General features: G+C 39.7%; 1 protein-coding gene across 22 annotated transcripts in view; it reads left to right on the forward strand.

Moving 5' to 3' along the window:
- The window catches only part of PCDH15 (protocadherin related 15), an 811115-nt gene that overhangs the window by 594443 nt on the left and 204616 nt on the right, over positions 1-12056 (forward strand). For all 22 annotated transcript variants that reach the window (XM_063340181.1, XM_063340176.1, XM_063340196.1 and 19 more), the window contains one exon: positions 1568-1680. In XM_063340181.1, coding sequence (XP_063196251.1) covers positions 1568-1680 — 113 coding nt within the window. The remainder of the gene's footprint in view (positions 1-1567; positions 1681-12056) is intronic.

Genomic DNA, 12056 nt, shown 5'->3' on the forward strand with positions numbered 1-12056 from the left:
GACTCAAGATCTTAGACTTGTAATCTGTATTTTGGTTTCTTCGGATACTTCAAGTAATACTGATAAGCTGTGAGATGCCAGAGTTCATGCTGTTTCTAAACACTTTGGCTTTCTGAGCCCTGCTCTGTTCAGATCTGTGCTCTCGCATCTCCCCAGCTCGGAGTCGGGCTGGCTCAGGGGAAGTCAGACAGTTAAACTGAAACAAACTGGGATGAGACACAGAGACTAGAGTAGGCAGACACAGTTTTCTGCCACACAAATTAGGAGAGAACATCCCTTTGTCTTTTAGGAAAAGTGGTATAGCCTCTATTCCCTGACAGGCAACAGACTGTTGCTGATTAGAATCCCATGTGCGTATTGCTTCATCCTACCCTGGCAATTAATATTCCACTATTGCTACTTTTTTCTATACTTTCTTTGAGAGTCATGCATCCCAAAATCACTGTAGCATAATTCTTACCTCCTCCTGTGTCAGGCTATGCTGCTGGAGCCTTTTGGCTTGAGCACCGTACCATGGGAACGTATTTGGGCTGCAGTTGCCTCCCTGGCCAGCCTAGGGGCCAGGCACAGCAAGGTCACAGCTGTCTCCATCCTTTGCGTTAGTCCTTGCTGGATCTCCATGGGTTCACAAATCTGTTCAGGCTCTGACTGCTTCTGTGTTAACTGGGTTGGAGAGGATCCTGGAAACTTACAGCCATAGAGACGCTATTTACTGCTGATAATAAATGGAAGCTGTTAGACACAGATGAGGTTTCATCTGGTGCTTCCTCCCTGATGAGAAACTTCTTTTCTTAGGATTTCTAAAGTAACATATCTGTTGTTATTACTTATGTATATGTTATTAATAATGCGTTGAAGAGCTTGCCCATAGATGCAACAGAGGGCTACAAGAACGAAGATATTTAAAATGTGCATTTTAAATTGCAAATGTGAAAGCATCATCTGTGAGCAATAACGTGGCTATCATGAACTTAGTGGTAACATCTTTGTCACATCACCTCATTGTGTACTTTCTTTGTGTAAATAGGTGCACTAAAAAACTGGTTCGTAGTGTTCTTTGCTTCATGGCTAATGTCAGCATATGTCCAGTGATACCTCAGGGAAAACGTACTTCAAAGGGGAAGAGAGAAAATCTCAGTGGTGTACGTTCAGCGAGTTGAGTTTCAGAATTGTGGTAGATAGAAATGGAAGATGATTTGCAGTGAAAGCTCATTTCTCCATATGTCCTTTTATCTGCGTAGATTTTTTACATGTCTCCTGAAAACTGAGAAGCAGAACTTCCACCAGCTGCAGGTGTATTTGTACTCCTGTTGTTATTAAGTACTTAGGGATATTCCCAGTTCAGAAGAATCTTCATGGTTCGGGAGAATAAGGAAATAATGATAATATTAAAGGCATAATGTTAGTAGCATCATTAAGCTCCATGTACACGTGATGCATTATTTTATCCTTATAATAGGAGGATTAGTTTATGTTCCTTTGATGACTAATGAGTAAAATAAATATATTGTTTAACTAGACCTTTCAGAAACAGCGTTTGTTCAAACCTCAGTGTCGTCTTTTACAGGTACTCCTGAGGATTATCCACAGTATTTCCACATGAATCTCACAACAGCTGTACTCACACTCCTCAAGCCAATAAACAGGGATTTACACCAGAAGTTTGACTTGGTTATTAAGGTAATTTTGACTGAATTCTTATTTCCATATGCTTTTGAAAACTGCTTAGTAACAAAAAGCTCTGGAGAAAATGTGGGGTGGGATTGCTTGTTTTTCCTGCATTTTTCTTTTTTATTTTTTAACCTGTCAGGCATCAGTTAGCACAGTCATGGTGAAGAAAGATGTGAAGTATTTTTCAAAAGAGAATGAATGTGGTAGAATTATAATATTTCATCTTATACTGACACTGTATGAACAAACTGTAAGTACCACTTGTACATTTGCTGTTTACAAACCCAGTTGTCTTGGGAATGCATTTGGTTTATATTTCATGTTTCCTCCCGCTCACAACCCGTGCTGGAGAGTCGTATAGACACAGATAATTGTCTGAGTACTGAATATTAGGAGAACAAAAAAATCATCTCTACATCTTGTAACAATTTTTTTTGGTTCAGGGACGATTCAGGAAAAAAAAAAAAGGAAGCTCGCTCCAGCTCTGCTCCTGAATAAAAAGAAACCTTCTGAAACATAACCAGTGCTGATCTCATTCATCTCCTATTGCTGGGAAAAGGCAAAAACCACTTCAGTGGGATTGGTCTTTTCGGCTCCTGCCGTTGATGAGGGGAGTTGGCTTCCTTCCTCTTTTGTACATACTGCACTCTCCTTAATTTTATAGTCTGACTCGATAACAGGCTGCAGTTCTTAACTGAGCCAAGTGATCAAAGCACATATCAGTTAGTTGTGAAGAGTGTGTCTTTACAGAAAATCTCAAAATAAATCCTTCATCTGGTTACTGAGTCCCAGTTTTGCAAGTATAAAATATTTTCAGTGTTTGTTGCTGCCTTTGCCAATTCAAGGATTAAGAGGAAAAGAATGGGAGGTGATGATATCAGTATTTAATTGCTAAACTTGGGATAATGTAGTAAGGTATCAATTTTACTTTGTGCAAAATTGACAAAGCCTTAAGATTTGCTGCAGATGAAATTTGTGTGAAGAGACTGCAAAAGTCAGTTCATTAAAGATGGTCTCTAATGAGAACAGAGTAGGATTACATTTGGTTCTTTTGGACACAGTCTGGAATTGTCCCTAAAGCTGTTGTCTAATAGAACGGAAAATTGTATAGGTTTTGCTGTATTTACTGGTAAGCAGAGGAACAAATAAAAAAGAAAGAAATCTCAGTACTCTATTTTAAAGTAGCTGATCACTTATGTATTTATTGGTGTATTTTATGTAAAACAGAGAGTGGGCTTTCCAAACTGCAGTGTGTTTTAATGCAGGGATGTCATAAAGGTCTAGCTGTTCATGTTAGTAGTATTTAATCTATTCCTAAATACAAGGGTTGCTCTTGTATGGTAACAATTATTTATTTGCCTCTCCTCCCCCTCCAGATTTTTTTGGGGGGTGTTAATGGTGGCACTGGCAGCAGGCAGTCCCCTTGGCAAGAGGAGCTCCTTCTTCTCTACTGGTCTGTGAACCTTTTCGGAATCATGTGCCATAGTTTTGCTGGCTCGCAGCCTCAGTGCTTTTGATCTGTCGCACAGTCAGACCTAAATGTTTACTACTCCTCAGGGAAAATCTTGAGTAGGATTTTGTCCTTTTTTTTTTTTTTTTCATTCTGAGCAGAAGCAAAACTCAGTCTTTCAGTCATTTGGGAGTGAGCGGAGCAACAATACATACTTTTGCCCTTGAAATAAGGAGGGATGAAGGAACATATACAAATACGGTGTGACAGAGCGGCCTGGGTCCTCAACTGTGTCTGTGCCTGTGCATGGCAATGCAAAAGTTGACTGTGGCTAGTACCTGTGTAACTTGTAGGAATTCTTCTTTTTTTTGTACTAACTCTGAGCATTAATTATGCACAGGAGAGTTAGGGGCAGGTTTGCAGGCTCCCTTTGTGCACCTCAGAGAGGACAGCAGTTTCTCTGGGAAGGGGTTGTTCAGCCTGGAGAAGAGAAGGCTCCAGGGAGACCTTACAGCAGCCTTCCAGTACCTAAAGGGGGCCTACAGGAAAGATGGGGAGGGACTCTCGATCAGGGAGTGTAATGATAGGAGGAGGGGAAACGGTTTCAAACCAGAAGAGGGGAGATTTAAATTGGGTATTTGGAGGAAATTCTTTGCTGTGAGGGTGGTGAGCCCCTGGCCCAGGTTGCCCAGAGAAGCTGTGGCTGCCCCATCCCTGGAGGTGTTCAAGGCCACGTAGGACGGGGCTTTGAGGAGCCTGGTCTAGTGGGAGGTGTCCCTGCCTAGGGCAGGGAGGTTGGAACTAGGTGATCTTTAAGGTCCAAACCAAAACCAATTCCAAACCAAACCATTCTATGATTCTATGGTAATAAGTTTATTAATATATAGGTCCTTTCTGTATCTTCTGATGAATTTAACTGTGAGTATAGTATGACAGAAGATGAAATAAAATTGCAGCGTATAGGAATTTTTAATAGCTCAGCACCTTTTTAAATGCTTGTGTGTGCATCAAAGTACAAAGCCATATACGCTTAGAGTGAAATAATTTGTGATTGGATTCTTTTATAATAATCTGGCTTTGAGTTTACCTCCTGTTGTGGAGTTCTGCTGTCACTCGGGCAGATGAAGAAACTTAGGTGGGTTAATATCTAAATAAATATACGAAGAAGTTACGGGATAAGGCCCTGTAGCACTTTGTTTGGTTTTGTTGTTGTTGCTGTCAAAATTCAGCAGCCATATACAGTAGCATAATATATCAATTAAAAAAATCAATTACACTGGTCTGGTACCACATTCTGTGTGCCTAAATAGCAAGCTCTGTTGTTAATGGAAATGTTTCTAGGCATTATTAGGTTCATATTGCTGTGTTATATGTGCAGTCAAGGGGATAATAAGGAAAATTATCAGTCTGTAAGAATGATAATATGCCACCTGCTAGAATAATAAAAGTTTTAATGCTGTGTTGTTCAGGGACCTTTTGAACTGGTATAATGTCTCAGGCTTGTACTGAATCAAGTCTTCAGATTCTTGTGTTGTATGTTTTCAAGTTTGCATGTCTTGCAGTGCTGAAGTTGTTGAATCTGATTCTGTTTTATCTGGAAGGGAGCAATGTGTGACGTGTCCCTTTAAACAGAAAATATGCTATATTTGCAGGACTCACTAAGTTTAATCTTTAACATATTCCCTCTGATATCAGGAGATAAATTTTTTTTCTGCCAAAATACTATGGAAAAAGCTGAAATGGAAAAGTTGGTTAAGTCAATACATGAATATTTAGAACGCGTGAAGTAAGGCGGAGAAGAAATTGGTGCGCTCATCTGTGGTATAAAAACTGTATTGCTGATAAATGCTGAATTCTCAAATAGGTAGACAACAGAAAAAGCTAAACTTCTTAATAAGAAATGCCGGTTTTCAGCCTCCCTGCTATCTCCAGAACATATTTGATGATGATTTGATATTTGATGCAAAACCACACCCCATAATACTAATTCCTTTTTTGAAATCAATTCCTGCTTTTGGAGTAAGTTTTATTTATAAATACATGTGTGTGTCGCTTGAAGATTTCTCTCCGTAAAAGCAGGGACTTGCCTGTCTCTTTGGAGAGCAGACAGTTTGGAGAGAGAACCATCTCCTGTGGAGCAGACGGACCTGCTTTACAGGGGGTAGTTGCTGGAGAAATCAAACCAAAGCTACAGTGAGAGGGAGCACACTTTCAGCAACCTCAAAGGCTAAAAAATAATTACATCTTTGATCTGCAGCTTTGCTGAAACATCTGAGATTCTCGATAAAATAATAAACCTATTAAGACTCCATTTCTTCAGCATTGTCACTACGGTAGCTATCTTTCTCCTAGAGGACAATGATTGTAACAGGAAGGCATGTAATTAGTCCTCAGTAGAGTTAACTTCACCTCTGATACCTCTTCACTTGTAGAAGGGGATATAGCTGCTTGAAGAAAATGGCACCAGCTTTGATCACCTTTCTGGAAAAACCATGACCATTGCACTGTAGACGTGAGACTACGTTCTTGTTACTAGGTCTAAAAAGTGTCAGTGAGTTTGTAGATTTTTTTGAAAGCGGGTGTATTGTGAAACAAATAGAAGAATTAATCAAATTGATGCACTTTGATCCTTTCCAATTTGAACGTTGGTTATTTATCAATCAGACAAAATCTAACCTGACAGTTCTATTAAAATCAATTTGCAAAGTGGATGGGCTTCTGAAGGCTGGTGTGCTTACACAGTCAATGAAATACTAATGAATGGAAGTGTTACAGTGCGGAGGAATTTACCACACCTGTAAGAGACCAGATTTTGATAAAATCCCTCATGCTGAGTAGTAATTTAATTCAGAAGGACTGATGTGGCTTTTGGAGCAGGCTGATGCTAAGGAGTTACACTACCACAAGGGCTGTCAGTCTGGCTCAAAGAATGCGTGCGTGGAGGTTTGGGGGAGAAACTGTCACTAGTTTTTGCTTTATAAAATAATTAAAAACATCGTGACTTCTTAGATTATTTCACTGTCTTGCAAAACTAAAAGGGATCCTCCTCTAAATTAACAAATAGTCCTGTTATTTAATATGATAACATAAATTTTGTCAACTCTGTTAAGACCCAAGATGGTCCTACTAAAAATATGAATAGTAATACAGAATAAAGGAGGTAGGGAAAGTGTTTTCTGAACAACTGTTGCACAAAAAGCTGATAATATATGCCAGAAGTCAGCTCTGGTTCTCCAGCACATCAGTATTGCCATGGGTTGGTATCCAGCAAGTAAGGAAGAAGCAAGAATTTCGTTCATTCAGGATTGCTATAAAACCTGTAGGAGTTGCAATAGAAAAAAAAAGATTTGAAATACTTTGAGGCTGATGAAATATAGGCATACCTTTTCACGTTATGGTTGCATCTCACTAGTCTTATGGTTTTTACCTAGAACAAGCAATACCCCAAATTTTCTCCAGTGTAAAGAAAATGCATGCATGTCAGATTCAAAATCAGGGTAGGAATTTTATTTCTTTTGCAAGAATTGATTTTCCATTTTTAATGGCATGGGGATACTTGTATTAAAGACTAAAAATACTTGGAGTATTAGAACATGAGGTAGAGAAACAGAGGAATGTTTTGTTAATCTCATGTGGACACCTGTTTACTGGGGAAATTAAACTTATAATGAAGTTTTAGAGTAGGTTTTCATACAACCTGTATGGTTCTTAAACGACTGGCTGTTGTATTGGATTGTATTTGTGCCATTGGGAAATTGGGAAAGATTAATGTAAGCTGGACATCTCAATAAAAACTCCCACTAGATTAAAAGAAAGGGGGGGACAGGGGGGATAAGTTTCTCAGCTTCAAATAACATTTGTAGCCTGACTTTATTAATAAGACTTTTCCTTGGATCTGAGAGGTTTATGGCTCCTGGGGAATAGACTCTTACAAAAAGAATTGCTTTGTGTCACAGCTGCTTGTTTTTTTGGTGCCTTCCCAACAGGGTTGGTGACAGAAGTGTACTTCAACACTGTGCCGCAGCTGTGCAGAATATTTTGAAGAATATCCTTACAGAGTATTTTCCGTATCTCATGTACCTATCTCAAAAATCTGTTAGCCCCAAATGGTGTTTCAGTCAGACTGGCATTAACCTTGTGACAGATAATACCATAGAAACAATTCTATTTTAGGATTGTGTTTCCTTATTGTTTAGGTGGTAACAGAAGGTCAATGCCGTGTGTCAGGGTTGAACAGTCTGTTCGAAATTCCAGTGTTACAAGAACATTGGTTTGGGGTCCCATTCTGCAAGAAGTGATGTTGAACTTTCCAGCAGTAATATCGACTGTTTACTCTCCAGTCTTGAATCTTTGAATGGAGTGTGATTTCCAATTTTTAAAAGGCTTCTCCCTGCCGTATTGGCTGTGACTAGGCACAGGAGGTTTGAATAAGTTGGTTGTACTTGTTTTGAGTATGCATGTAGAGACTGAGCCTGAGTATCGGCCAGGCCAAATTCCATATTAATAGGGATTTCAGCACAAACAGTAATGCCCCATTCATTTGGTTTAATCAACATCATAGAGATTTACTAGTTTGAAGTTCATCTGGGCTGCTGCTGTCGAGAACTTTAAGAAAACTTCACAGTGATTGCTGTTGAAAAGGTCTCTAGAAAGTAACCTGAATGTTAAAAAGCTCATCTTCCTAAATATTGGTGTTTTCTCTCAAATTCCTCTGAGTGCATCATGGACAATAAAATATAGCCAGTATGACAAGTTCCAAAAATATATCACGCTTGTTCTGCAACTGCTTTGTTTTTGTGTGTCTCTCTTGAAATGAAGATAGTCTCCTCTGTGCAACACTGAGTCTTGCACAATAGTAGAGATGTATCAGCTGTAGTGCGAAACAGGGTGATTGCTCTGCCTCAAAATAGAATATGAATCGAACAAATGAGAGTGGTTTTATACTCGTGGTGTGACAGATTAGAAAAAGAATGGGAGAAATGTATTTTCATTAAATAGTTGTTCAATCCACTTCCTGACAATGATGAAATCTTCAAAATCATTAGTTTGGTTGAACTACTGTGCATCTCTTGTAGGCATTAAGTACAATAACTGCTTTTTAAATTGGCTTTTCAAAATGTTCATCCCTTATGTGAACTCAGTATTCAATTACTTCTCTTGGTTTATCACTGTCACAGAAGTGTACCTAGTCCAAATAGTCTGGAAATTTGTTTTCTTTGAGGCAGCCTTTTTTTCTAATACAGTGATGAGAGTTGATGTAGAATTGAAAATCTGGGTGCAGAGACAGGTCTCGTGTTTGTGAATAAGCAGACGGGGGAAAAAAAAGGTGCAGGAAAACCAAACCCCCTCCTACACATCAATAAAATGCTTCTTCATATCAGTCTTTCTCCAAAGTTATCACATGCATATTGAAAACAGCAATTTTTTCCTGTGTTTAGCAGCATCTCAGCATGGTAAATGTTCTTATTGCCTTTAGAGCATTGTCACAAATACACGTTACAAAGACCAGTGACTGTGAGTTAAGATTGACCCTAAATTGTGTGTCATCACTCACAGAGCAACAAAAATATTAAAATCCATAAATGGCAAGTTCTGTAATGTCCTTTATTTACAGAAATAGCTGCATTTTCTTCTTGTAATAAACAGACAGATTTTCATTTACAACTGAAACATCCGTCACTTAAAACTTGGCATAATGACTTCATAGTTGGCATTTTCTTTGACTGAAGGGAAGAAGAAAGAGTTTCATTATTTGGAGAGGTGGGCAGCTGTACTACTGTTCACTACAGCATCACAAGTCTTACTGATCCTGAAGTCACTTACCCTTGATAGATGAAGGAAAAAAATGCATGTTTTGGATTTGGGTTTTTTTAAGCATAGTGTCTAGACACATTGTGTGCCAATTTAATTTCACTGCCACATCACAGGCTTCACTGACGGTAAAGTCAAATTTCTTCTGTGTTCTAAAGATACTCTGTGCTTCTTGTCCGTAAGCCAATTTTGAATCCATTTCAGTAGTTCTTTCCTTATGCTGTACTTTCTGACCTTATAAATTAATCTGGTGTGATATACAATCCTAAAGCTTACCCTAAATCTAGATAAATTATGTCCCTAGTTTCACCTTTATCTCCCCATTCAGTTATGCGCTTAAAAGAAGCAACTTTGTCAGACCTGACCTTCCTTCTCTGTATCTCTGCTGACTGCTTCTTTTTTTAATTACATTCCTTTAAGTACTATATAACGTTTTCATCTTCTTTGCAGCTTGAAGTCGAGTGTCTGAAGTTCTGGGCTCTTCCCTTGTTCTTGTATTAAGTAGAAAATCTGAAGTGACCTGCCTGCAGTTCTCCCATACTGCTTCTCCTTCAGTGAGCTATCAAATGTGTTTGCCAGAGGCTTTTCCTTACTTCTTTTACTGGATCTCTTGAAATGCTAGGGTATAATCCAATGGCAGGGGAAGCACAGAGGATTTTGGTGATCTTTGGAAAGGAGATGTGTGCAAGACTGGAAGCAATTACAGCAACTGCATTTATAACATTTATGGTTCTTGTTGGGATAGGTGTGAAAAGGTAACTGGACTGAAAACCCGACGTAACTTACAGGGTGCACAAAGATGGTTGTCAACCAGGCAGTGGCTCTCTGTGAGAGAGGCTCTAGTCCTACTAGGAGTTTTCTCTGTCTCGTTTACGTTGGTATTTTCTCGCTGTAAAGTTTGGTGTAATTCTTTTAACAGCATGCTTAAACGGACACGTAAATTCTAAACCCCACATTGACTGAAAGGTGAACGAACTTAGTGCTGCTTCTTGGAATATGACAGTGTTTTTTTTTTCTTTTCCAGACCTAAAGATTTTGTGTGTGCACACCTACTAGAGTGGGCATTTTCGGGAGGAAAATCTAGAGACTTTCAGGCCTGATAAAGGTTTCATGCAAAAGGAAGAGTTTCTTCAGGCTTGAGTTTTATACCAAGGAAGGAGCGATCCTTGTGAGGATATATTTAAAGCAGCAAAGATGAGGTCCTAGTCTGCTCCCAGGAGTGTTTCTGTATTTTCTGAAACACCTATTTAATGTAGACATCACTTCAGCCAGAAGGATAAATGAAATGTGAGCCTTTATAAGTCAATCTGCTGTATAATTGTCTTTAGGGGAGCTATTTCAAGGGAACATACCCAAAATTTCATTCCAACAGGATTTCATGTAAAATACATTCACTTTTCCCCTCGACCCTACAGAAATCTCATCCCTTCTGAGCAATGTCAGTTCTTCCCAAGTGCTAGGTGGTAGTCAGGTGTTATCCTGTCATGTTGACCAGGTGAGATCTTTTGGAGGAGGGGTGAGCAAATACTGAAATAACTCCTTTTCATCATGGGCACTCTCAAAATACTTAAAAGGTTTCCACAGTTGCTTCTCAGGTTAGTTCCTGCTGCAGTTGCAGACTACATGGAATGATGCTATTAAATAGCTAACAAAGAAGTCAGCTTCCAGTGTGAACCCCTTCACTCAGACCCCTCCTTCAGTTTACCACGCCGGCCAGCCACCTGCAGCACCATTTGTTGGCACTGAGCTCTTGTCCAAGTCTGCAGATCTGCTGCCTCTGGAGGAAGCATCCACCTTCCTTTGTTTTCCTTGAGTCTCAGATGCGGCTGTTCCTAATTCTGCCTGGCCCTTGAAGAGGTCCTGAGGTTGGCCCTGGGGTTTGCTGTTTGGTGCTGGTGACAAGTGAGGTGGGCAGGGCAGCAGAGTGAGTGCAGTCGTACCTGTCCCACCTCCTGTGCCTGAGCACCGAACCCCAAGAGCCAAGCTCTGATGCTTTGGGAATTTCCAGTCCTACCCTGATGGTCAATTTGTGGATTAGTAAAGAGGCACTTTTCATCATTGGTTTCCAAAGCTTGCTTTTTTTTTTCCCCAGATGTAGGTGCCTTTGGAAACAAAACCTAATTAAATGGCAAAAGAGACGAGCTGGGTGTGGGGTTTCACATGGTAGCCTTGAAGTTGAGTGCTTGCTAAGGAAGTGAAAGAGTGAAGTTGAGTTGTGCCCCGGTGCAGTGTTGATGCCGTGTCCTGGTGCTGCAAGAAACGCTTGTTGCTGGCAACAAGCAGCTGGGAAGTGACTGTGACTTTCTGAAGGATTAGCTGCCTAATTCTGCCCAAAGGTAATTATTTTGACCAGTGTACCCTGCCTGGGTACAAAAGGAACAAAAAGGAAAGCACCTGCAAAGCTGCAGTGCTTTTGAGTTGACGTGTCACCGAGGAAGGAATACTTTTCATTGTAATTTTGGTCTCCAGGGCCTAAAATTTGAAGTCCAATCTTAGGATCACATGTTGTTCTTTGTATTTGGCCGTCTGTAATGTAGAGCACTGTCTTCCTTCAGAAAGACACTGTAGATCTGTGGCGATGATGTAGTAAACACCCTGCATAAACGAGTATTTCCTCTTTTAACCTGGGATGGGGTCTGTGCTCACTTATGCCTTAAAGCAAGGCCATTATTCCAGCAGTTCAAGCTGTTAAGAAGATTGGCACCCTCTGTTCTTTGCGTTTTCCTTTTTTTAGAATCTCTTTGTAGCAGTTGCAAGGAACATCAAGGTTTGTTGTGAAGAAACTTGCAGCAGTTGTGTGTAAACTTTTTACTGTGAAGAGGCCTATATTTCTTGAAATGGAACAGATTATTCAATGATGCTCAGCCATAGATCTGCTTATAAAAGATAATCAGATAAGTGTGTATTTGTCACTCACAGAGCAGACTTGTTCCTGATGTTTTTTGTCATGCTTTCAGTATATTAACTTAGGCAAAAACTCTTGGGATGTTTTTGAAGTTTCATCCTACTGGGTCAGTAGCCAGAGTACTTCCAAGTAATCCTGGTGACATTAGTTTTTACATGTGAAGTTTATTTTCATTCAGCAGGGCATCAACTCCAAAATAAATCTCACTTCTGTAGATTA

Source organism: Chroicocephalus ridibundus, chromosome 6 (assembly GCF_963924245.1).
Source record: "Chroicocephalus ridibundus chromosome 6, bChrRid1.1, whole genome shotgun sequence".
Taxonomy (NCBI): Eukaryota; Metazoa; Chordata; class Aves; order Charadriiformes; family Laridae; genus Chroicocephalus; species Chroicocephalus ridibundus.